Source organism: Anastrepha ludens, chromosome 3 (genome assembly GCF_028408465.1).
Source record: "Anastrepha ludens isolate Willacy chromosome 3, idAnaLude1.1, whole genome shotgun sequence".
Lineage (NCBI taxonomy): Eukaryota > Metazoa > Arthropoda > Insecta > Diptera > Tephritidae > Anastrepha > Anastrepha ludens.
The window spans coordinates 96,024,802-96,052,798 of record NC_071499.1 but is presented as its reverse complement, the minus strand read 5'-3'; the positions used below and the strand labels follow the sequence as shown (position 1 = coordinate 96,052,798).

The 27,997-nt window shown below is 37.1% G+C and overlaps 1 protein-coding gene across 1 annotated transcript; it reads right to left on the bottom strand.

The window, feature by feature from the left end:
* Positions 1–27,997, bottom strand: LOC128858509 (abnormal pharyngeal pumping eat-20). The gene is made up of 7 exons (XM_054094861.1): positions 27,732–27,997; positions 15,511–15,649; positions 7,307–7,465; positions 6,910–7,101; positions 1,657–1,717; positions 1,430–1,560; positions 1–1,308 (listed from the first exon to the last, which is right to left on the bottom strand). Exons 1-7 carry the CDS (start codon positions 27,864–27,866, stop codon positions 260–262), a joined length of 1,866 nt encoding a protein of 621 aa, XP_053950836.1. The 5' UTR covers positions 27,867–27,997; the 3' UTR covers positions 1–259.

The following is a 27,997-nucleotide window of genomic DNA, read 5'->3' as shown; positions in this document are numbered from 1 at the left end:
AATAATTTCAAAATGGAAGTGCCAATGACATTGGGTAATACAAAGGTCATTCGTGCTTCCATCGTATTGCAAACGTTACTAATTGATGAATAAATATTACTTGTATTTAGACACATACATATATGTACATATGTTCCTATATATACGGGTATATATTTGACCTATGTTCTCAAATAACCACTACAATGAGTAATTAAATGAAATCAAACGGCGTTAAACAGTTGAAGCATTCGCCACCGGTACCAGAACTGAATATCTGCTATGCAACACTATTAAGCACATCTGGTATTAATTGGTCTTCATCATCCTCGTCCTCGTCCTCATCTTCATCGTCATCGTCATCATCACCATCATCGTCTTCCTCGTTGTCATCATTGTCATCGCTCTCCTCATATTCATCACCGTTAGCACCTTCATTAGCCGCATTAGTAGCGGAAGGAGTTGCTAAATTCGAATTTACCGCAGCCCCTGTATGAGTGACTTGATTATGAGTGGTTGGCTCGAGAAAGTGCAAGGGAATGGGCATAGGGCTTGAGAAGGCCGCTAGCGCATATGGTGAAGAAGTGCTGGTGTGTTGATTGGGAGGTAAATAGGTGCTTTTCATTGCAATATTTTCTTCTGTCTCTCGGCTGGGCACTGATGCATCGTGCGACTTCAAAGTGACTGCTGTTGCATTAATTAAATTCAAATGAGTATCTGCTGTTTTTGTAATTTTTGCAGCTACTACATCAGACGTATTTCTTGTCGATTGTAATTGTGCAACATTACCTTCTGTAGTAGATGTTAGTGGCTTAGTATTATTAAATTCGTTGGCCAATGTGGACTTAATGTCATTTATATTCGTCAACTTGTCAACGGCGAGCACAGTTGATGCAGTTTCTCTATTGAATTGTGGTTGAGCTTGTGCTGGCTTTGTGCTTACACTGATGGCTGTAAAATTGTCGGCTATTGATGATGTTGTTGCTGCCGTTGTTGGACTTGCTGCTGTTGTTGCTGTCATTACCGCATTATTTGTGGGTTCTACTTTATTCCCCAGCTGGTGATCACCGCCGTCATTAAAATTGCCCACATCAGTGCCATCCGCGTCATCGTCATTATTTTCCGTTTCAGCTGCCCAACTGGGCATTGGCGGCGGTGTGATGTGCGGTGCTGACGTTGAAGTCAACATAAACTCATCTAAAATCTCGCAATTTTTACCCAAATACCCTTTTTTGCATTCGCAGCGATAACTGCCATCATCCTTGGTGAATGGTATGCAATGCCCTTCATTTTCGCACGTATTCGGATGTTCATCGCAGTATGTCAGCTCTGTAAAGTAGTAAAAAAATGGAAATAAAAGTGCATGAAAATTAAAGAATTTCAATGTTTTCGCCTGAGTTTACTACTGCTTCTGGTGCAATTATTGGTTGTTATATTTTGTTCTACTCACTTTCATCGCACAGCATGCCACCCCAGCCAGGTTTACAATTGCACTCCCATGGCCGTTCACAATCGCCATTCACACAGCCTGGATAGGGAAAACATTGGTCACAATTTGGTCCTGTCCAACCAACTTTGCAGCTGCAAACAAAAACAAGCCGAGTATCAAATAACACCCACAAAAAGTGGTATCACAGTAATTCAATATGTTTTGTCATTTTCGGCGCAGAAACTCACCGGCATTCGCCCGGCTTGGCACAGTAGCCTCGCTGCTTGTGACAGCCCGTTGCACAAATAGCTAAACAAGAGTAATGAAAACAGTGAAAAACAATGAATAAATAAAAACAACAGAAAGCCACAAACTTTCTTACGGCCAGATATACACACAAGGTCACACAAACCGTTACACTTCTGTACGAAATTAACATAATTTGGTGTTACAGAAGAATTGTTTTTGATAAAAATATTGCCAAGCCATAAACATCATAAAAGACACATGTAGGTCGCTCCATTTGTGAAACAATATCAAAAATTCAAGAAAATTTGCGAAGTGCTTATATATACATTAGGCCGGGTCGATTTGTGGGGAGGCAAAAAAATCGCCCAATGCTCTGTGAAAATCATATTATAGGGATCAAAATAAGAAACTTTGCTGAAGGAACCATACCTCTAAAACGAATTCTGATTGAGTTAGTTTCTTTTCTCGTGTAAAGGCCAAAAATGGTGATATTTTGAAATGATTGTATGGGGAACCCCCCAGGGGAGTTCCAGGAGGTGTGCCACTGGCATGGGTGGATCGGCCGTCCAAAGTTAGTGGGGGTCGGTCATACATTTGGACTCGATTGGAGCACTCTAAATGGGTCAAAGTGTGATTTTTCGTTCGACCCAAATTGGGGGACATCAGAATTCGTTTTAGAGGTATGGTTTCTTCGGCAAAGTTTCTTGTTTTGATCCCTAGAATACGATTTTCACAGAGCAATGAGCGATTTTTAAATCGACCCGCCCTAATATACATATATACAATGACCAAAACCTTGGCAGTTGGAACAAGAATTGAAACCAACCGCTGATCGTACTCGATGCCCCTTTATTAATTGAGTTCAATATTGGTGGCTTTGTAAGAATGAAACATTTAGCAATTATTGCGACAAGTCCTCGTAGATAGACATTTGGATGTAAGGCTTGGCTAATATATGGTTAGGAGCTGGCAACAAAAGATCAATCTAAAATTTACAACGAATTTCATGATTAATTATTTCCAGAAAAAGGCAACCCTATCTGATTGGGTGTAAGTTTAAGTTTCGATAAACAGATTTTCTTTACTACCAATTCCTGTTTACTCCATTATTAATTTGTAATTGTGGCGATTATGTTATGAAAACGCTTTCTATAAAACTAAAACTGTAATATTCAGGGTTAGGATTTTAAGGCATTTGCCTATTTTGTCTGCGTGATCCTATCTGCTAACGAAATCAAGAATTACGCGTTTGACATCTTTTTTATACAAAATATAAATTTTTATTTTGCCTTTTTTGTGCCTTTTTTGATTTTATCGCCTTTTTCCGCCTTTTCTAGGTGCTTTACCTTTTTCTTGCCTTTTTATATTTAAAGCCTGACAAAGTACCTTGGATTTGGCACAGCTTTTTTGTTTTACAACACTGCTCTCTACTCTTCAGCTAATTTCTATTCCTTCTTCAGCTTGCGATATGATAAGTTTCTTTTTTTTGTAGATAAAACTTGACATTTTCAAAATCGTGCGTTAATTTTCTTCGTGAGTTAAATATTTGCGATAATTTAAAATGCCTAAGGCACACTCTTATAATTCCGTGAAAATCCGCGGCTATATAAAAGAATTTAGGGAAGACATACTTGCGACTGACGAAAAGATTCTCATTTGTTCATGCTGTGGAATAAAAGTAAATCACGACAAAAAACATCATATTCAACAACATCTTCAAACGCAAAAACACAAAAAAGCGGCGACATTGAAACTGGCTCCGAAGGCACAATATATAACTTCATTTTTAAATAATGCCACATCAAACGAGTTTTTCAGAGATCTCACCAAAATGATGGTAGCCTGCGATATACCTTTGATAAAAGCCAATCATAAAGAGTTCAGATCGTTTATGGAAAATATGTCCAAAAAAAAGTTCCTGATCAATCGACTATGCGGAAGTACTATTTAAAAGAAATTTATGAAAATGTTTTGGAAGAAATACGGTCGCATATTGGAAACAGCAGCATTTTTTGTCAATTGATGAGACTACGGGCAAAGCAGGCAGAATCGTTTGCAATGTCATTGTCGGTCATTTACGGCAAAGTGGCCGAGGCTTTCTTCTAACATCGGAAGTAATACAAAAGGTAAACGCTTCGAAAATTGCTAAACTCTTTGATGCCTTAGAAATTCTATGACCAGAAGAAGTAAAACGGGATAAAGTGCTGATATTTGTTACAGACGCTGCACCATATATGAAAAAAGCGTAGTTGGGATTCAGTTATTTTATCCACGAATGATTCATATTACATGAGTTGCGCACGGAGTTCACAGGGTATGTGAGAAACTGCGAAGCCAGTTCTGCCAATTGATTCCTTAGTTGCAAATATGGAGAAAATATTTTCAAAAAGCTCAACAAGAATTCGATTCTTTCAAGAAGAGCAACCAGATCTACCTCTACCACCTCAACCAGTAAGTTTTTTTTTAAATCCATGTATTTAGGTATAAATGATTAAAAAATTTGGTCTTGACACGCTGGGAAACTTGGTTGGAGGCAGTATCATATTATGCGAAAAATTTTAACGGAATCAAAGATGTTGTTGATGGTCTCAATGACGAGGCGGCTTGCGTTATTTTTGCAAAGAAATTGTTTGCAAACAAGGGAATTCGAGAGGATTTGGCTTATATTCAGGCTAACTTTGGGTTTATAGTAGGCGAAAGAAATTCATTCAAAATGCTTCAGAAAAGAGGTTACTTTTACACCTAAACATATTTACATACTTTTATATACTAGTTCAATCCGCTATTAACTTGTTCATCATGCATTGCCTTACGGACTATTTATATAAAATCGTTTTAATTTCAATATTTTCAAGTGCAGAACACATTTTTATTTCAGGACGATTTTAAATGACTTAAAAGTTGGATTTTAGAACGTAGATTTATACCGATTTACTACTTTTAATATTGAAATTAAAACGACCGTTTTCACCATCTTCAGTTAACGCTAAGTGGCACTATATTTGACAGAAATCGTCGGTGATCTGTCAGATAAGGTGCCAGTTAGCGTTAACTGAAGATGGCGAAAACGGCACTAATAAATATTGAGTTGAAAAATGCACGGTCTACGAATTAGTAGTGGATTACGCTAGTATATACTAAGATTGGTTTTTTAATAATTAATATATTGGCTCGCCTAAATATTGTATTGGATGCACTGCAGAATATAGAACACAATTTAAAACAGGCCAGAGGGCCAGTAGCTACAACAATATTGGAAAAATTTAACATGGTATTTCAAGCGAATCAAGGTCTGAAAGTGATAAAAAAAATGCCGGGATTCTGAATGGTGAAGAGTCGGTAGCATGGCCAGAAAATATAACCACAAACGAGGTGGAGAATTGGGCACCATTAGTCTCTGTGGATGTCGAGAGGAGCTTTAGTTCATTCAAATCAATGCTTCGTGATAATCGCATGAGGTTATTGCCCGAAAATTTTAAAAGGCATTTAGAGGCACTGTCCTACTATGATGGCAAAGGCGAAAAATCATAGTCAACCTCTTTATATATTTTTAAAAATATTTAACTGTACGTAAAAGAGTGTACATATTTATAAAATTTAAAAATAAATGCCTTTTTTTTGCCTTTTTTGAAAACTCATTTTGCCTATTTTCAAATGTTTGCTGCCTTTAAATCCTAACCCTGGTAATATTAGTTTGAGGAAAAAAAAATATTTTATTTTCTCGCTAGATTGTTGTAGTGGTCGATATTTCGTAAAAGTTTATGCTCGTTGTCAAGGTGACATTTAATACTAAACAATGCTTTTGATGCTTTTTGTTTGTTCCACTCAGTTGTTAGTTAAAGGGAACAATGGAAGTCAACAAAGAGGAAATTCGGTACATTTTACAGTTATTCTTTGATAAATACGAAATTGTGAATGATGTTTATGTTGCCGGTACTGAACAGGTAATTAATCACAATTTTGGTTTCGTCGATTCCGTTTAGGCATTTTTGATGTTAAAAAAATGTCGAAAATGTCGAAATAATCGAAGCTGACCTTCGACCATAAAACAGTTTTAAACTATTTGCGCAAAAATAATGGATTTATTTTACAAGCACCCAGAGCTGTTGATAAGTTTTAATCTGCTGTGTAGATTATGTTCGAAGAAATCATGTGGAGACTTGTGGATGGAGGACTTCCGTTTTCTTATAAATACCGGACAACTGTGCAGTTAGTAAATTTTCAGCATTCCTATATTGTGACGTAATTTGTTCCTATTTGAGATCATTAAAGAGTAATTTCTAATTATCTACGAATCCCATTAAGTCAAGCTCGTGGAGTAGGTGTAAGTAAGCAAGAATGACGAATACAAAGTTACGCCATACCAAAGGTCATGACGTGGGTACAGAAAGTAAAAAACGAAAAGAAGGGGAAGCAAAAGTAAGTGGAAAGCCTCGAATGATTGCATGAATAGTGCGCTCAAATATTTGCACGAGCTTATGTTTGCACACAAATGTTTGTTTATTTTCTGTATTAACGCCACTCAATTGTCTACTTCGTCATTAACAAAGTAACGGCAAAGGGATGACATCATTTTTGTATTCGGAAATACGTTGGATTCTTCTTTTGGAGACATCTTACTTACAGACCTAAGAACTTCCCTTTTTCATGCATTTAACTGTGGAGAAAAAGTTTCAAAGAACCTGTGCATAACATCGTAGATAATAAATAATAAATATTGTAGGCGTCGATGTCATTGCCTTACTTGTAAAATTTACTTGCTTTTAAGATTTACTCTTTAAGCTAATTTTATAAAACAAAAACAAAAAATAAATAGTAGATAATAGTAAGTACCAGTGTCTTCTTCTTTCTGTGGAATGTTCGTTTGGTTTCATATGCCAGGTAGGCATAGGTAGCTTGAGTAGAGAGACGTTCCTCAACCATAGTTATGCCCATCCTAAGGTTTATTTTTGGCGAAGCCAATGCGCATCGTCTTCAACTTCATCTCGAAATTGATATTTCACTTTGGCCTAGAATCTAGTATTATTCTGAAATACCTAGCTTATTTATTTGGACTCTACGAATTACATAAAATATAGTGATTAAAAATCAATGCTTTGAAAAATTCTATAAATCTTAAAAAGTGGACCGACAACCTCAAGCAGACACATTTACTAATACTACAACAATTTGCTTTGGAAATTGATCAGTTACGGAATTTTCCAATTAATTCTCACTCAAACCACACACTCGCACTCCGAGTTTGTCCTCACCTGTTTGGCACAACAGTCCAGTATAGCCTGGCAGGCAATTGCATTCGAGTGGCTTTTGACATGTGCCATGTTGGCAGCCAGGCAACACGGCGCAATCACTGCAGCTGCGGCCCGCCCAGCCTAGACGACAGCGACACTCACCAGGTGCCTCACAGTAGCCGCGTGTATTATGACAGCCCGAACGGCAGGTTGCTGGAAACAAACAAAAACAGCACCGAAATAAAAAGCAATTGAGATTGGAGCGGCTTTAAAAAGCAAGTAGCCGTATTTACTTTTGTTGTTATATCTACATATGTGTTTGTAAGAATGAATGATCTGCTAAAGACCTACATAAATTTTGCTTGAATATGAAAAATTTTAGCGAACACATATACATACATATATTATATTTACTTACGTTCGGTACAAAAGAGACCATCCCAACCAGGTTTGCAGATGCATTCGAATGGCCGGTTGCAGTAGCCATGTTGACAGCCTGGCAGTGGTATGCAGCGTTCACAAAATTCGCCTGTATAACCGATGCGACAGCGACACTCGTCCGGACGTTGGCAGTAGCCTAAAATGAATACAAATCTTTTCATTTGTGTTTTTACATGTAAAATGTTTGGGTTAGTGTAGATTTGCATGCATCGAGGTGTGTATTCTGTGATAAGCCTAAATAAGCCTGAAGAAGTCTGCAGTTGAGTTTGATATTAATAATTGGTCAATACCGATACGAACCAAAGTGGTTATACCCGCACATTTACGATAATAAATAACAATGAAAAACGATAAAATCGATTACTTGCATATGGGAAAAGCTACGAAAAGGAATTATTGAAACTTGTGAAAGAAATATTTCAAGCAGAAAATAATTTGGTTTATTAATAGGGAATCTGATGTTATTTTGATAGAATTTTCTTGCTTGAAATCTTGGTCATTCCGAAATTAAGTAAAGCGCAGCTTAATCGGAGATTAGGATATACGTAGAGAAAAACTTGCCACCTTAAAATGAAGATCGTCTGAGATAGAACCAGAAATCTACAATAATGCCGTGGAAAGTTGGGTTGATAAATTTTAAAAACCGCAACGAAACTATGAAATGGGGTAAAGAGGGATAAAATGCGGGGTAGCTAGAAAAACCAGACATCTATTCTGAATACTTGAATTTAATCTACAACATAATTTATTCATTTAACTGCCATACAATTGTCGTATACAAACGAGGATACTTATAAGGATACTGCATAAAAGGAAAACTGTGTAAGTTGTCGTTGGTAAGTACATGAAGTATGAGAATATTGTTGCTACAACAATAACATTGTACTACATGCATATACTGCAAACTATAAATAAGAGCTATTTTGTGCACCGAGTGCTTTAAATGTTCATATTGTACTGAATGACGCGGCGTATGAGTGATCTTAATGGGCAAATAATGGACTTTTCATTGTGACGGAACTGCTTTCGATTTCTCTAAAATGTGACGTATTCTTAACCCCAAGTAAATTTAAGAGCAAGAGCTAGCTTACTGCAGCTTATTTGAAAAGTATTGAAAGTGACACCAATGATCAAAATGTATGCGCCATTTTATTATTTCATATTTCATTTGAATACATAAACATTTTTTTTATTATTAGTTCAATTCTATTAGTTCAATTTTTGTTAAAGGTCGTTTGAAGTTCATGTGTTAGTGTATCTTTTACAATGGAAACAGCAGAGTGAAACGGAAACGTTCTGCGATAAAGTTCTTTGTTTTAGAAGGCACATTGAGTGCCAAGGGGTTTTGACGAAAACCCTCCCCGGGTGCCAAGAACATTTTTTGCTATAAACTGATGTAAAAGTAGAAAATATTCAGTTCTGCTCCAATCCCGGATGATTTTGTGGTTTATTTTGGATTTTATAGCGGTTTTTTATGTCGCACGTTTCCGTACGACATGGCACTGCACGACGGAATGGTAATCGTAAAAATCACTGTCGTACGAAAATGTGCGACGCGATTTTGTTTGCTATTTCTTAATTTTTTTTACGCATTTTCATTTACATTTATTTAAATTTTTTATTATATCTGGTTTTATTTCATTTTTTTTTTTTTTATTTGCCGTTTTTTGTTTTCTTTATATTTATTTTTCTTTATTTTCTTTCTTTTTTTATTTTTATTTTCTTTTATTTTTGTAGATTTGAGTTAGAAAAATGGCGAAGCGAAACCTTAAAGATCGTGAAATACTTGAAGCGTTGGAAGAAAGTGATGATGACTATGGTTTTTCTTTCGATGACTTGATTGATGAGAACTGGCTACCAGATGATTCGGACACTGACTCTGATAATAACAATGATACTAATAACATTGATAACGTAGTCGATTCTTCCGAAACAAACATTTGGACTGAATTTAGTTCTCGTCAAAAAACTTTTACATTCACTGGGCGATCAGGCTTGCAACAGCCTATTCCAGCAGATATTTCCTGTATCGATGCATTTCTCCTATTTGTTGACAACGACGTTATTGAAGTAATTGTATCAGAAACAAATAAATATGCTGAGGAATATGTAAATAAAGGTGCTCTTACCAGATTTTCTCAAAAAAAAAATTGGGTACTAACAACAGATTTTGAAATGAAGAAGTTCCTTGGCCTTCTTTTGTGGATGGGTTTGGTGAAGGTCGGGAGTTTAAAAGACTATTGGTCCAAAAATTCGCTCTACAACTTTTCAATTCCGGGGAAAATAATGTCACGTAATCGCTTTCAACTATTGCTTAGTTTCCTGCACTTCACAGACAATAACTCAATTGTACCAGGTGATAGGCTTGGTAAAATAAAACCACTATTGGACATGCTACAAATGAGATACCAAAGAACTTACATACCAGGTGGAAACATAGTAATTGATGAGACCCTTATTCCATGGCGAGGCAGACTATCATTCCGACAATATATACCAAATAAAGCTCATCCTTATGGTATAAAGCCTTTTAAGCTTTGTGCTACTGAAGGATTCACCTGGTCGTTGAAAATATACTCCGGAAAGTCATCAAGTGGATTGACAGAAGTCGGTTTGCGAGGTATAGTTGTTCTGAAGTGGAAAGATAAACGCGACGTCAGAATGCTATCTACGAAACATGTCCCGATAATGGTGTCCACAACAGATGGAGCACCTAATCCTGAAGAGCCTTCAACTAGTCGAGGAGCGAGACGTAAAAGACGAGCAACAAAAAAGCCATTGGCTGTGGTAGAATATAATAAGGGGAAAGCAGGCATTGATCTTTCCGATCAAATGGCTTCTTACTCAAATACCCTCCGCAAAGGGTTAAAATGGTATCGAAAGCTGGGAATTGAACTTTTACTCGGACTTTCCGTGGTTAATGCCTTTACTGTGTATAAAGCATCGTCGAATAATAAAAGCATGAGTATACGAACATTCCGTGAACACGTTGCTAAGGACCTACTAGGCCTTACATGCCCGCAGCCTGTACCGCAATGGCAGCTTTTCATCACCAAAAGAGTAGATGAAAATAATAAAACCATCCGGCGTGCTTGCGTTTTATGCTACGCTGAAGCAAAAAGAAAATTTAGTCGAAAGGAAGCAAGAAAGAACATAAAAAGGACAACTACGTACTGTCCGCAATACCCCAACACACCCCAATTGAGCATTGATTGCTTTCCAAAATATACGCATTTAAAAAATTAATGTAAATTGAAATTATCATATCTTAATTTTAATATTTTTCTATCTTTTTTATACTTTTTTCGAATGAATTCTAATAAATTTTCAAAGTTTAAAAGAACCTCCGAGTTTTTATCATAAAAACTGCACAAATGAAGATATCTCTATGAAGCTTGGACCAAAATTTAGGGCAAACATTAGGCTACTAGAAAAACAATAAAAAACCCCCGTAGAGTCAAACAGAAATGCACGACAATATCTAAGACTAGACAATGCCTGACGCACGTTTTCGTACGTCGTGGCACCCCAGGAAGTTTTTGGTGTCGCACGAAAATGTGTAGCCATGGCACTCAATGTGTTAATAAATAAATCTATTCAAAAAGTTGAATAAGTTTTAAAAAATTCATAGGTGTTGCATTTTGCATACAGCGGTGCAATTTAGATACATAATATTTTTTTTGATGACATTTGTTCTTCAACAGTAGCGGTTTGTTTCTGCTGACAAGTCCATTTTCATTAAAACGTCTTCGCACAAGTCTGCTTGAAATATTCATTTATTTCCAGCGTAATCGCAGGAGAGTACTAAAGAGGGTCACGCAATTTTTTTTTTTAATGATGGGCTTGTCTTGCTGAACTATTGTCATACTCAGCGATTGGAATCTCAGCGTGCTTTGTCTAATCTACAAGAAAGGAGACATAAAAGAGCCTTTCAAGCGTACTTTGTGAAAGACAAAAACCCTTCATCACAAAATGATTGGTATGGTTTCAGACCTGTGGTTTCGACCAAATATTCACATTACGCCAAGTCCTGGAGAGTACTTAAGAGAAGCAGATTGACACTCACCACCTTTTCGTTGATTACAAAGCTGAATTAGAGAGTATCAAAACGGATCGCCTGTATATCGCCATGTCTGAATTTGGTATTCTCGCAAAGCTCATTCGGCTTTGTAGGATGACTCTAATAAATACTATCAGCGCAGTGAGAATTTGAAAAGATCTTTCCGAGTCATATGAAACACAGCGGAGATTCAGACAAAGGGATTCCTTATCATGCGATTTTTTCAACTTGGTGATGAAGAAAACTATTCGCATCGCCAATATCGACATCTCCGGCAATATTTTCTATAAAAGAGTCATGCTGTTCGCTTACGCTGATGATATCTGAGTATTTTTTCGCTTCATTTCGAAGGTAAAATTGGCACTATTAATATTATCTGACTTAGGTTAGGTTAGGTTAGGTTTGGCAGCCGCATCGCACATAGAGACAACGATGCCACTTAGACCACGAAATGGGTCCGTTGTGAAGCCGCGGGGGCTGAGCTACATTTCCCTCTCCATATTAAACCATCCTGAGCTTTTGACAAAGCGTAAAAGGTTGTTGATACCTAAAATGTATAGATTATCTATATTCGTTAAGAAGTAGGATTTTAAAAATCGGTTCCTGCTTCTGGCTAGAGCTGGGCATGTGCAAAAAAGGTGTTGAATTGTCTCCAACTCCTCCTCATTTCTGCAGCTACGACAGAAATCATGCGTGTAAACGCCTAATCTCTTTGCATGATTTCCTATAAGACAATGTCCTGTGAGGGCCCCTACTAAGGTCCTGATTTGAAGTCTATTCAGTTTTATAATGCTCTTGGACAGACGTAAATTTAGCCTTGGCCATGTTTGCCTAGCAATTTCACAGGTGTTAACGCTAATCCATCTCTGATTTGTAGACCTGATTAATGCGCCCTTAATGAAAAGCTTACAAGTTGCGAGAGGTATCTCCATAAAATTACTTATGTCTGGCAAACAGGTACCTTCTCTTGCAAGTTGGTCTGCCCTACAGTTCCCTGGTATATCTCTGTGGCCTGGAACCCAGCACAAGATTATACGATATTGTTTGGCCATCTCATTTAGAGATTGGCGACAACGTAAGACACTCCTTGATGTTCTTTGGAATGCATCCAGGGCTCGTAGGGCAGCTTGGCTGTCTGATAGAATGCAGATATCCGTTGATGATATTCTGTTTATTTTTAGCCATTTTAAGGCTTGATGAATAGCGTTTATTTCCGCTTGAAAAACACTACAGTGATCCGGTAGTTTAAAGGATTCACTAATAGAAAGTTCTTCGCAAAATAACCCTGATCCTACACCGGTATCCATTTTAGACCCGTCCGTGTAAATCTTAACGGGTGTGTTGGGTGTTGGATCTTCTTCAAACCATTCCAGTCTAGAAGGGATTTTCATTAAGAAATTCCTTTCGAAGCAGAGAATGGGAGGATGATAATCGCAGTCACTGGGTATATCCGTGTAGGAGTCTAAGATGGTCGAATGTCCCTGTGTGACAGTCTTCCATTGTGAGCTCGCTTTGAGCCTTACAGCGGAGCAGGTCGCTAAGTATTTGCAGAAGAGATCTAGGGGTGGCAGATGTAGTATGATATCCAAAACCATGGATGGCGTGGTTTTCATGACGCCACATATTGCTAATTCCGCTGATCTCTGCACCTTATTCAATAAATTAGAATAGGTTTTTTTCTGAATAGCACACCACCAGACAACATTTCCATATAGAAGAATGGGTCTGACGACAGCAGTGTAAAGCCAATGAGCAACTTTAGGTTTAATTCCCCAGGTCTACCTAAAGCTCTCTTACAGGCATAAAAAGCTAGGTTCGCTTTCGTGACTCTTTCTAAGATGTTTGACTTCCAAGTCAGTTTCCTATCTGTGATTAGTCCCAAGTACTTGGTTTCTTCCGAAATCACAAGAGCTTCCCCCTTGAGCATATTTAGTTGAGGGATTTTGTGTTTCCTAGTGAACAATATAAGTTGTGTTTTGTCTGGGTTGACTCCTAGACCACACTTTCCTGCCCACCTAGAAAGTATTTCTAGAGCATTTTGTATTAGGTCTCTTAATGTAGATACAAATTCACCAGAGACAGCAATGACAACATCATCGGCGTAAGCTATCACCTTACAGCCCACCGATTCCAGTATTAACAGAAGTTTATTTACAACTGCGTTCCATAGAAATGGTGAGAGGACCCCGCCTTGCGGTGTACCTCTACTTACCAATCTCCTGAGCACCGATTCTCCTAGTTTCGCTTCAATGATTCTGCTATTTAGCATTTTGCCAATGAAGCCTACCAAGCCCGGTTCTACCCCAAGATCAGTGAGTGCTGCAGTAATTGCCCCCCCTTCGACATTGTTAAAGGCCCCTTCAATTTCAAGGAAAGCTGCTAAAGTAAATTCCTGTTTGTGCAGTGAACTCTCTGCCGTGTAAATAAGGTTATGTAGAGCCGTCTCTACCGATTTCCCTTTCGTGTAGGCATGTTGTGACGTAGAGATAAGATTTCTATCTATAGTTAGGCTTAAATGAAATTCTATCAACCTCTCCAAAGTTTTCAATAGGAAGGAAGAAAGAGATATCGGTCTTAAGTCTTTTGGATGGGTATGTGAGTTTTTACCCGCTTTTGGGATGAAAACAATTTTGACTTGTCTCCACTTAAGAGGTATATGACCGTAGAGAAAGCAACCTTTGAAGATTGCTAGCAGCCAGTGTGCTAGATATCCGGCGGTCTTTTGCAGTTCCACTGGGTAAATACCATCTGGACCCGGTGATGTAAAGTGTTTGAAACTTTCAATCGCCCATAAGAGCCGATCCTCAGATATATCATCTATTCTGACTTCACGACAGTGTACTGTGTCTTCCATATAATGCCTGGAAAATGAGTGTCGAGTAAAAGTTCTAAAGACTCTTTACTGGTTGTAGTGAACGTACCATCACTTTTCTGTAGCAGTTCCCAATTTTGAGGACTTCCCGCTAAGATCTTACGAAGTCTGGTGGTCTCAGTTGCCCCCTCAACCTCTTCACAAAAGAATTTCCAAGATTGCCTTTGGGCCTTCCTGATTTCCTTCTTGTAGATTTTCAGAGCATCTTTATAATCTTTCCAATCTTCTGCGAGACGTGTTTTCTTTGCCTTATTAAAAGCACTTCTGCTTGTTTTTTGAAGCTTGCTGACTTAGAGCAGATATATGTACATCATTTTGCTCGATAACTTTTGTCCCATCTGAAACTAGTTTCCTGATTCCGTGACTCAAGCAGCTTTTGGCCCCATTGGTCAAAAATATAAGCAGCCCATTTTCACAAACCTGTCATGAAGCCAGACTAATACCAGTAAAAAAGTTTTGTAAATGATTAAGAGTTTATGGCGGAGAGTTAAATATGTGTACTATTCTCTATAAATGAACCGACATTTGTGCTCTCTGTAATGACTTTTGGACGTTGTTGATAACATAGAGATAGCAAAACCTTTTTGTCTAAGGCTGCATTTACATAAGGCGATTTTCTAAGCGTTTCAACAAACAAAAATCGCTCTTGTAAATGGTGATTAACCAAAGTATTCGGCAAAAACATCGCTCGCCTTAAAGTAGGCAGCAATTCTTCCACCAACTTTTTCTCGGTGCCACTCTGAATTTCATACTATATGTGTAATTTTTTTTTAGTGTAAACGTATATCCGAAAAATACACTCAAAAATAGTTACCAAGTTATTTAAATGTTCTTTTTTCTGCATCTCTTAACAGTTAGTTTCTCTTTAAACTCTTTCAACTTTAGTTGCTCGCGTGAATGTTGTAGACGTGCAGCTAAAAAATTGTCAAGCGAAACAAATGGCAACTGTGATATTAAATATTTACTTTTGGAACTGAATTTATAAGAAGGTACGAGCATACTACATGCCTTAATTTTGACGCACAGAGTGAATTTGGGAAATGAGCTTTAACGATTTGCAAAAGCAAAAATGTACAAAAATGTATTTATTTAGGGAACTGGCTTGCCACAAGGTTTTATTCGTTTAATGAATCAGCCTTCATTTCCTCATACTCCTGCACTCAAATAAGCCAATTTTTATTGTATTCATCAATTTATTGTAATTATAGTACTCCTTGATTTATTTTTAGATTTGCCAATTTCATCTTACCATTCATTGGGTCGCATCCTTTTCGGCACTGCGGCACTTGACACAGGTCACCCTGCCATCCGGGCAGACATTTGACATTACCCTTTTCATCGCAAATGTAATGTAAATTAATTTTCTCCCGTTGCGTTTTTTGACAAGCCTGAAAATGATATAAAAATGTTCAGTCATTGAATTATGAATAGTTTTTGATATGTAATATTTAGAATTTTTATAAATAAGGAAATATACATATATTTTTAGTTATGAATCATAAATTATGGTTTAGAGTTGCATTTTTAACACGAGCGCCGATGTCAACGATAGGGTAAAATCGAAATGTATTTGCAAGAGATAGTCAAGGCGAATAGAATACAGAAGGTAACGCCTTCCGGAAGCCGTTACTTTATTTTTCGTGATTTTGGCAATCTTTGACGTTATGGACTATTTATATAATAGGACTATGAATAAGTTCGTGCGGTTTTTGTCGAAATTTGAAACTTTATTGACGTCAAATGGTTACAAATTTAATATTCAAAATATTGTCCATCGCTTACTACTACTTTTTCCCATCTTTCTGGCAATTCACGGATTCCCTTTGTGAAAAATTCGGTTGGTTTTGCCGCAATCCACGAATCGATCCATTTTTTGACTTCATCGTAATTACGGAAGTGCTGGTCAGCCAGGCCATGTTGCATCGATCGGAAGAGATAGTAATCGGATGGCGCAAGGTCTGGACTATACAGCGGGTGGGGTAGGACATCCCATTTGAGCGTTTCTAAGTATGTTTTGACCACTTGTGCAACATGTGGCCGAGCATTGTCATGTTGCAAAATAACTTTGTCGTGTCTATCGGCGTATTGCGGCCGTTTTTCTCGCAGTGCTCGGCTCAAACGCATCAATTGTCGTCGGTAGACATCCCCCGTAATCGTTTCATTCGGTTTCAGTAGCTCATAATACACAACACCCAGCTGGTCCCACCAGATACACAGCATAACCTTCAGGCCATGAATATTCTGCGCCGACGTCGATGTTGAAGCATGGCCAGGGTATCCATACGTTGCCCGACGTTTTGGATTGTCGTAATGGACCCACTTTTCATCGCCAGTCACAATTCGATGCAAAAACCCTTTCTTTTGTGCCGTTGAAGCAGTTGTTCGCATGCCATAAAACGGCGTTCAACGTCTCTTGGCTTCAATTCATACGGCACCCAATGGCCTACCTTTCGGATCATTCCCATGGCTTTTAAACGTTTGGAAATGGTTGATTGATCAACTCCCAAAGTTTTTGCAACCTCTTCTTGCGTTTGAGCCGGATCTTGATCGAGCAATTCCTCCAATTCGGTATCCATGAACTTTGGCGGCGCACCCTCGCGTTCTTCGTCTTCCAAGCCAAAATCACCACTTTTAAAGCGTGCAAACCACTTCTGGCACGTTCGCTCAGATAGAGCATGCTCACCATAAACTTCCACCAAGATACGATGACTTTCGGCTGCTTTTTTCTTCATATTAAAATAATGAAGAAGAATTCCCCGCAAAAACACATTATTTGGCACGAAATTCGACATTTTCAAGTGTGGTAAAAATATTGTTGTTTACGCTTCAAATAAAAAACTTATACTGACGTTTGTGCCTTACGACAGTAGCTCTCCAATGAATGTTTGGAAATGTGGATCGATGGAATAATAATCAAGTTACGCCATCTGTTGTAAAACCGTAACGAACTTATTCAAAGTCCTATTAGTATGGCTCGACTTCGTGCTTCTCAATCACAAGAACAAAGCGAGGCAGCCCGTGAAACGGCTCGGTTGGCAATGCGAAATCGTCGAGCGAATAACAGAGATCAACAAGTAGATCATTTTCGACGCACAAGAAGAGTGCTGATTGAATCAAGTGCTGATTTGAATCGAGAAGCTTTTCTATATAAGATTGCAACACTGATTACTTCTTGCATCCTAGCGTTTGCATTGAGCCATTAAACGTTGTTTGCGAGTATTGTGGCGCATTGAAGTTTTCCGGAGAAACGCCCGGATTGTGCTGCCTTAGTGGAAGAGTGGAATTGCCATTATTGAATTTTTTGGAGGCGCAATGATTTTACCGTTTGGCGACTTCCGCCAAACACTGCCAGTAATTCCAAGATCAGCTCCTGCTGCCATTAACAAATCAGAAGGCCAATCCTTGAAAGTTTGTGGTCTGAATCTAGAAAATCAATGTTTCTCTCATTGTCAATTATATGTGGCATGTTCACGGGTCGGAAAACCATCTGCGTTGTTTGTTCTTGCACCTGATAATAAAACAAAAAATGTCGTGTATCACAAGGTGCTTAACTGAAGAGTGCAATCTATTAAAGCATCATTAAAATACTTGATTAATAAAAAAATGAACTTAATAAAATCAAAAATCTGCTTTTTTAATGCCTCTAGGGCCGAACAAAGTTCGCCGGGTTAGCTAGTAATAATATATATTAAAAAAAAGAAACGGAAGTGATATTACATGTTTGTAAAAATTCAGTGAATGGTTTGGTGACATTTAAACAAAACAATTTAATGAGAACTAAAAGCGGCATGTTAATTTGTGAAAAGGCGAATTACAAAAATACCTCCAAATACAGTTTTTTTGCGTTTTAACCGATTACGCCGTGGCAAGAAAGTATTTGTGCCCATTCCAATCGACGAGGCTTGTCCGCAGGCAACAATCTTTGCATCAATTGAATCTTATACGGGAATAAATGCAAATCAATGCGGATAATTCGTTGTAAAGTGGTCCGAGCAATGCCCAACTGCTGAGAACGGCGATTTTGGGATGTCCTTGGCGACGTCTCAACACTGGCCCGTACAAGAGCAATATTCTCATCCGATCTCCTTGGTCGTACAAACCTTGGTCGCACCTTTCGTACAAACGTTCAATGGTTTTCTTAGAAGGCGCACTTTTCAAATTATTTAATTTTTTATACGCACGTTGAGTTTTCACAATTGACTTCTTTTGTTGAATGTAAATTTAAACAATTTGTGAGCGCTCGCGTGGCATGTACTGTCCATGGTAAAAATCTGCTTGGACTGACGCTTCCAACGCAGTATGTCATTAAGCGATCTGTCGTCTTTGTCAAAAGATACAGGGTTGCCAGATGGGTCCGTCGAATTTTGGCTATCCTGTATTTGGTAGTTTATATTGCTTTCGCCTACTCCTCCTCTTCACATGCAAGTATATTCCCGGTATATGACGTCGCAGCGAATTCAGAAGGCGCAAACTTTTATTTTATCATTCTTGCGATGTGGAGATATTAGAACTACCGATTTGATTTTTTTCTTCGTTCCCGGATTAATATGCCAAATTGGAATTTGTACATTAGGCGAGTTCTCTTTGTTTATTTACATTTTTATTGATTTTATCTTGTTAATTAATTCATTGCTTACATCAGATTGCATAGGACTCGTAGAGTTTTTCTTGAAGCGTGCATTCTGTTTTTAAAAATGGTTCACCAGATAAAGTACAATGATGTATTGCCCGATGTTCAAAAAAATTAAAAAAGATTATGCATAATAGGCCGGGTCGATTTGTGGGGAGGCAAAAAAATCGCCCATTGTTCTGTGAAAATCATATTCTAGGGATCAAAATAAGAAACTTTGCCGAAGGAACCATACCTCTAAAACGAATTCTGATGTCCCCCAATTTGGGTCGAACGAAAAATCCCACTTTGACAAAAAACTTGACAAGGTTCAGAGACTAGCATCTGTTCTCATAACTGGCGCGATGTCAACCACACCATCGAAAGCATTATATGCGACATTAAACTTCCTGCCAGTAGATCTGCAGGCAAAATATATCGCGCGCAGCACGGCAATAAGGCTGAACACTCTAAGCAAGTGGCCAAATAAGAGCTACGGTCACGGCAAAATCCTGGCTGGCACTTCGGAGATTCCCGGATTGGTAGACTATGCACTCCCACCCAGACTTGCCATTACATCGTTCACGACCCTCCTACCCTCAAGGGAAGAGTGGGAACGGGACGATGTAAGACAGGGCGAGTCTATCCATGTATACACAGATGGCTCAAAGCTCGAGGGCAGGGTGGGCGGAGGTGTATATTCCGGGGATCTCCTTCAGTTTTCGGCTCCCCGACTACTGTAGTGTCTTTCAGGCCGAACTGATGGCAATAACGAAAGCCGCGACACTGGTACAGTGTGATGCGATATGCGGAAATGACAACTACATTTTCACTGACATCCAGGCGGCGATAAAATCCCCCACAAAACAGCCGACAACCTCCAAGGTAGCCATGAAATGCCGCACATCTCTTAACGAGATGGCTGAGTCATTTCGTCTAAGGATAATATGGGTTCCTGGCCATCGCGACACTGAGGGTAACTGTAGAGCCGATGAACTAGCGAGACTCGGCACCAAGTTGACCGATGAGTGCATAGATAGTGACATAGGCATTCCCTTACAAACATGTAAGCTACTTATCCTTGAATAAATCGTAAGGAAAGCAAACGAAAGATGACGCAATGAAGCCACCTGCAAAATCGCCCATCAACTGTGGCCGACTCTTAGTGCTAAACGCACAGAATCTTTGCTAAGCCAAAGTAAACACAATCTTAGCACACTGATTTCAGTCATAACGGGACATTGCCTAATAGGTAGGCACGCCCAAAGGATGGGTGTGCAAGCACACGACTTCTGTAGAAGTTGTCTTGATGAGGAAAAGGAGGAGACAATCTTGCACCTTCTGTGCCATTGTCCTGCTCTATCCAGACGGAGATTTGCTATTCTAGGCAAACAATTTTTTAACGAATTGGAAGATCTCAGTTCCACAGAAATAGGAGATCTTTTAAAATTTTTGAAAAGCGCACAATGGTTTTAGGAGAAATAGGGAAAGCTCCCCCACGCGGCATCACAATGGGCTATGAGCCTGAGTGTGTCCCACAGGACAACCGCTTCAACCTAACCTAACCTACCCTAGAAATGGCAATGAAAGGGCGGAAAGAACCCTTGGAAGGAAAACCGAGTGAGAGAGAGTCCAGTTTACACAAAAGAATTCTCTGTGACACAGTGTCAAGGAGAAATCAGTGTAGATACAATCAACTTGAAATCCACACGAAAATGATTCAATAAGATGTCCCCGGTACAGAGACCTAAATTACCAAAATTAAGGGATGAAAACTAAGCATATTGAGGAATATGTATATACATATATTATACAATATTATATCTACATACATATACGTATTATGATACATATTATAAGTATATGTATAGAAATATGAGTTGCGCTTACATCTTTTTTGGGTGTTGGCCGAGCACCTCCTCTTATATGGGGCGTGGGTCTAGATGTTGTTCCACAAATGGAGGGACCTGCAGTTTTAGGCCGACTTCGCAGTGTTTATTGACCCTGCGCACTTCCGAATGGTAGTCACGTATCAACTAATTCGGGTACGGCGGCCGTCCTAATTGTATTATTTATTGCTTTAATGTTTTTGTATACGCTTTCTAATGCCATTGCATTTACGTAGCATTTACATACATATGTACATATACACGATTTCTGTTCAAAAATAAGGTGAATTTTTAAATTTCGCGGGCTACGTACAGTCAATTTTTCGATTATTATTATTTTTTATAATATGTTGGTACACTCGTCTAGAAGATAATATTTACGGTTTTAGCAATATAGCATTTTTAGTTTGCTTCTGAGAGGCATAAATAAGTCAAGTGTTTTGCGTGTTACGCGATTTTCTGCTCAAATTTTTTCGTAAGTTTTTCAAAAAAATGCGCTCTATTATATGAAAAAAAACCTCATAAAATAAACTTGAGAATTTCTATAAAAGTCCCAAACATTTTAACAAATGCAAAAATTGCCATTTAATTTTTCAACTTTTTAATTAAATTTTTCAGAAAATTTCTGGGTACACAGTTTTTCGCCCATTCAATTTTGGCACATGTTTGGTAGTCTTTCTCAACATCCACCGTTGCGGACGGGTTGGTGCGTGTCTACCAGTCGGTAGTACCCGTTTCGAGTGCCCGAGCATGAAATATCAAATGATAGCAACCGTTTTCTATAATCGCAGTTGCCCCTCAGCTGGCGAAGGTTCGAGTGTATTTCTTCTTATAAAGAGCGGTCTTCCGTTCAGATGTGAAAAAACCTCTAACTGGTGGAGGAGCTCGGTCAACCAACCAACAAAGGATATGTTGAAAAGTATTGAGGGCAAATATTAAAAAATATGCATTTTTATGTGGTCGTCCAATAATTTTATATAACTTCTGTAATCATTTTCCGGAAGCTGTGAAAAATACTGTTTTACAGCAAGAATGATAGAAAGAACATTGCGCCCATCAGACAGTGCGTGACGTCACGTTTGCCAAGTAGTGCAGTGTTGCCAACCATTTGCTCTTCACAATAAATTTAGTGCTTTTTTATACTGAAAATGCGACAATTTTTAAGTTTGGTGTTTGTTTCTTTTTGTTTTCAATTTAAGGCTACCGAAACTGTGAGATAAAAAAAATTTATTATTAAACAAAGTAAGGTTAAAAAAGGTCACTCTGAGAAGATTTTAGTCCTAATAAAAATTTGTTGATTCTTATAAATTTTAGTATTTTGAAAGTGAAATTTTAATTTATTTTCTTTTTGAGGTTATGCCAGAATATTAAATCTTCTTCTCTTAACTCTTCTTAACTTTGAACACCTTTTAAAAGCGTTTGAATTTACTGAATGCGAGTTAAAACTATATAAATGTAATCGTTTCGTCCGGTCCTCATTCCTTAGTGGGACATAGGGCATCAAGAGATGTATTCACAGTAAAAATAAGCAACAAAACACCAGAAAATACTGAAAATACCATAACGACATTTTTACAAAAAGAATACTTTATTGTGTTACATAACCTGAAATACAGCAAATAAGTCATTCCCTTAACAAAAGAGTTTCTTTTACCAAAAAAACTCATAAATTAAATTGTACATTTCGATAACACATTTATTTAAAACAAAACGCACATTTTAAAGACAATTTGTCACGCATACAAAGTTTTTCAAGTAATTCAATAAAAATTTGGTATTTTATTTTCTTTAAATGCGTTTTTATATCCAAAGCTAGGCAACACTGCAATAGCGGGACATAGATTTGACTGCTGAAAGGAGAAGCAGAAAAAGTTGGAAATTAAAAATGTTAATAAAGTGAAAAATGTCATATTGGCTGATAAGAAATATAAAAAAGCTTATATCACACGCTTTATTGAGGTTCTTACTATTCCAATTTTTCACTGCACATTTCATTTTTCCTTATTTTTCACTTATAAACTTTCACGAATTATCTTATTCTTGCGTAAATATTCACTAAAACGTTTGGTTAATTAACGCACATTTCAAAAAAGAAACGAATATTCATAAACATCAACAATAACCGCAATCATGGGCAATGTGACCAGATCTTGAAAAAAAGTAAAATTAAATAAAACTAAGTGAATTATTGAACTAATTTTTAAAAAGTGTATATTTTACAAAGTTATAAACATTACATTTTAATTAGAACATATTACAAAAATTTCATGAAGAAATAACTAAAACTCGGAGACTAAATAACAAAAAAATTCTAAATCAAGTTACGAAAATATTAATCTGGCCATATTGGTGCTAAAACCACGTCACTCATTGTCAAATTCGCTGAGAGCAAAGTAACGGAGCCACGATGGGCGCCATCTCATTATTCTCTCCATCGTGGTTTTACAGTATTACCTGTAAAGTACTTCTTTCTTAAAAATTATTACTTTGTACTTTGTACATTTTTCGGAATTTATAGTGGTTCTGTGATACCCTCTCTGTGACAACAAAGAATCTCCTAATTTTTGCATATTTACATAAACTCGTGTGCATAAGAGTATGCACCCAAAAACAGAATTAAATCCTCTCAATCGCTTGACAAGCTTAAAGTCGCTTCGTTTACAGATTATTAAGCACCATGAATATTCTACAAGTCTGTAACGTTCCGTGCGCTATGTGCCTAACTGATGCCTTCACGCGGTAACCGACTTCTGGGAGGAAGTTCTTCATGAACCACGAGGTCAGCTATGAAACCTTTTATTTCAGTATACAAATGTATGTACAGTTAGTAACATAAATAAGTATACAGGAGCCTGATTTATGGAATTGTTTGACGCTAAAGCTTTCCTTAACATGTAATCAAAATATTTCATACATGGTAATTATGTACTGGGATAAGCTTTCATATGCGCCTTAATTTAGCGGTAAATTTTAGGTACCGTTATCCACACTTTGCCTTGTCTTTGATGCCAGCGAAATTTATGTCACACAAGTTAGTATACAGCAAACGATTGTTCAGTAAGCATAACATTTACTTTTACGTATTGATTAAAAAAGTTAAAGCTATTAAAAGGAAATAATTAAAGCGAGTATAAAAATTTAGGGGTACTTCCCTATAAATTTTTCCGACATTTTTAGTAATGGCACCAAAAGGAAAAGAGCTGTCTAATGATTTAAAAAAACTGATTATAAAATATCACAAGGAACGTAAATCATTGCGAGAAATCGGTCGTTTGATAGATAGGAGTTTTGCTATAGTTCAAAAAATTGTGAATAAATATAAAAGTGCGGGAAGCACCGCTAATAAAGAGCGTTGTGGGCGTCCGCCGCTCTTAAGTCCCAGAGAAAAAAGCTGAGTCGTCCGCAAAATCAGGACAAACCCCAAAATAAGTGCCCTCAAATTGAAATTTGAAGTTAAAAATGAGACTGGAAAACAATTTAGCACCCAAACTATTCGCCGGGTTTTGCATAGTGCTGGTTATCATGGGCGCAGTGTTAGGAAAAAGTCCTTCGTGAGTAGTGTCAATCGGAGTAAGCGGATTTCATTTGCAAAAGATCATGAAAAATATGACCAAACGTTTTGCAACCAAGTCATATCTTCTGATGAGTGTAAGTTCAGTATCTGTGGATCTGATGGCCGTGAAAACGTTTGGAGAAAAGTTAACGCGGAATTGGATCCAAACAATAGGACCGGCACTGTGAAGCATGGAGAGGGCTCTGTGATGGTTTGGTGATGTATGGCTGCGAACGGAGTTGGAAACTTGGTATTTATCGAAAATATTATGAGCCGATATGGTTATTTAAATATTTTGAAAAATAATTTAAAAGAAGGCGCAACGAAATTGGGCCTTGGAGGAACGTTTATCTTCCAGCAGGATAATGACCCCAAGCACACAGCCAACATTGTACGAGAGTGGCTGTTATATATTACAATGTGCGAAAACAGCTGAAAACACCGCCACAGCCCCCGGATACCAACCCAATCGAACATTTATAGGAACATTTAAAGCGGCAATACGTAAACATCCGATTAGAAATAAGGAACAATTGAAAAACGTGCTTCAAGAGGAATGGAATAAAATACCACCAGCTGTAACTGAAAACTTGGTGAAATCAATACCATCACGACTTAAAGCGATTGTAAAGTCTAATGGTTATTCTACCATATACTAGGATTTGATTTTAATTATGCTTTTGATTACACAAATTAATAATATGATGAACTGTATACTTGGCTCAAAATCACTAAGGTGCAGAATTCTCTTTGCTAGCAATTTAATGTCTTAAATCTTGACTTATTTGAGAAAAAAAACTAATAAATTACTTCAACTAACCTGTTTTGGTTTACATCAAACAATATAACTAATTAATAAAGCAAATTTTAAATAAAATCAATATACATGCATGGATAATCATTTGGGGAACGCGTCCTAATGTACAATCTTCAGCAACAAGTCCAAAATTTAATATAAAAATTTGAGGTAAGTTACCCATTTCATTACTCAATACACCGTATTTTTTATACAAAATTTAGTTTTAGAAAGGATACTAAAAGATTATTTATTTTTAACTATAAAAATGTCCAATATAGTTTGTCCGATATCGCACAAGTCATTTCAGTGAACGTATCGATAATAGATCAAAAATAATTTTAAGTGAATGCAGCCATTCGGTGTCTAACGTCAGTCGAGGAAGAAAACAATAACAAAGCGGACTGTCAGAGTACTTATCGTCAAATAAAATAAATCTAAATGATAAGTACCTTTCAATTCATTATTCGTAGAGCGTACATCAATAGTCCGTCAATTCGTGAACGTAATTATTACATTTAATTATTGATGAAATTCTTTTTTACGACACGAAATAACAAAGTAAACTCACATATTTTCCTATTGCCAAACCCAGATAGCATTTAAGATGGCCGCCGTCTAATCAAAGCGCCCGCTTATTTGAAATCGTCATTTCGTGAACGGTCATTTCGGAAACGTTCCCGGACATGATGACACGTTCCCAAAATGCCTGTTGCGTTCTCGGAATGATGAAATATTATTTCTAAGGACGAATCATTTACAATTTTTTAATAAATTTATTTTAAAATTTTGTTTCTTTATAATTACACCATAATGGAAACTCCTGATAAAGAAAAAAATAAAAAAAAATCTCAAAAAAAAACTTAAAAGGATAGTGCAGCTTATTTGCGCCAAAGAGAAAAGGCGAATGCTAGAAAAAGAAAGTTTTTAGATAAGATGACTGAAGAGCAGAAAGAAATTAAACGGGCTAAGGACAGAGAATATTATAGAAAAAAAGGCGAGGCTGGTCATGGTAAAGGCCCAATGGATGGTGTAGGAGGATACCTAAAAAGAGCTGCCAACAGACATGTCTTGATGGGTAATGATGTTAGAACAGCCTCAGAATTCGCCGATTTGTTCAAAAATGCTGCTATCGAAGTAAAAGTAATCCCAGAAGACAACGTGATTGAGGAGAAAAACCGCGTTCCAAAGTCTCTGGATGCTATTCCAGGCATAATGGATATCACAAAAGTGTACTGGCAAAAAGGACTAGACGTTTTAATACAATTATATCGATACGAACATTTTCATAAAGAGCTAAAACTATCGAAGCTTTCTAGCCTTTGTAATATGAGTGCAGTTGAACCTGAGGAGGTTTTTATGCCTGCAATTAAATCCCCTGTTGACGAAGAGCCCATGATCACAGATAACGATTTGAGTTTTGAAAATAGAGTAAGCATTTATAAATCTGTATACTGGTCATCTTCCTCGGACAATGAAGATTTAGAGACAATATCTCGTCGTCAGCAGATTAAAGTTAAACAGATTGATGTTGAAGCAAATACGTCTTATGGCAAAGAAAATATACATCCAAATCTCGTATCCCCTGGGACATTCTTGCTTGTTAAAGTTCCTACTGAGAAGCCAAATGTTTGCTTCAGATATGTTGGTACCTGCCAGACATGTGTCGATGACGATGATGGATAAATCTTACTAACCTTTTTGAGATCTCTGCGTAACAATATTAAAATTTAAGCTGGAACCTAAGGATATATCATATATTGATTTTGAGCAAATAATCAGTATTATTCCAACACCGACGCCAAAAAAAGAAAAAAGTCAAGAATATTATTATTTTGATAATGATATTGATGTTTTTGAAAAGTAATTAGTTTTGTAAAAAAATAAATAAATAAATAACTTAGTTATTTAAACCGTTGTTTATAATTTAAATATTTCATTATTTCTACCTAATTATATCAATATCATCATTTCGAGAACATTTTTGTCATTCCGGGAACGGTTGATCATTTTCGGAAACATTACAATTCACTCAATAAAATACGCATAAATGGAGGTATTCAATATTATATAATATACATACATATATAGATACATACCCATGTTTTTAAACAAAGCTCAAATTATGCGCTTTGTTTGGTTTTTGCGGATTTTATGGAACTTATGAAAACGTTCCCGAATTGATGGTTTTCTGCAAGATATTTACTACTAAGCAATATTACTAAAAAAATAAAGAATTCTGTGCGCTGCCCTGTAAAGGTTTAAAAATATACAAATTAAGCAACAGTATAAACTAATAGTCATGATTATAGCTTGCAATTTTTTTTGTCATAAAACCGATTTTGAAATTCGCAACCTTGGTGATTTTGAGCCACTTACTTTTGAGACATAAAGTTTTATAAAGTTTAATATAAAAAGCTACAGTTTTGTTCCTTTTTAAAATTTTGTCATTATTTGGATTAAATATGATTTTTGAATTTCATTCATGTAAATAAAACACAATTTTGCTATAACTTAGGTTGTTTGAAGGAATCGATTGGGGGAAAATTGAAAACGTATCCCGTGTATACTTACTTCTGTTACTAACTGTACATACTTAATCCATTGATTCGTTAAAACTTACCCTTTGCTTCCATTGTGGCACATCCGAATTTGCATATCTCAAATCATAATTTCGTTTGTGATATGAAATTGCCGACAGTAGTGCTGGTGTCAGCATAAAAAAAGCCAAATAAATTGGCCAATTAGAACTCATCATGCGTTTCTATTATTATTATTGTTTTTTTCACATGTAATCAAACAATTATGTAAGCAAAATATTTTTTATAAAATTTTGGCGAGTGCATTTATTTATATTATTTTCCTGGCAACGCCTGTAATACAATTCGC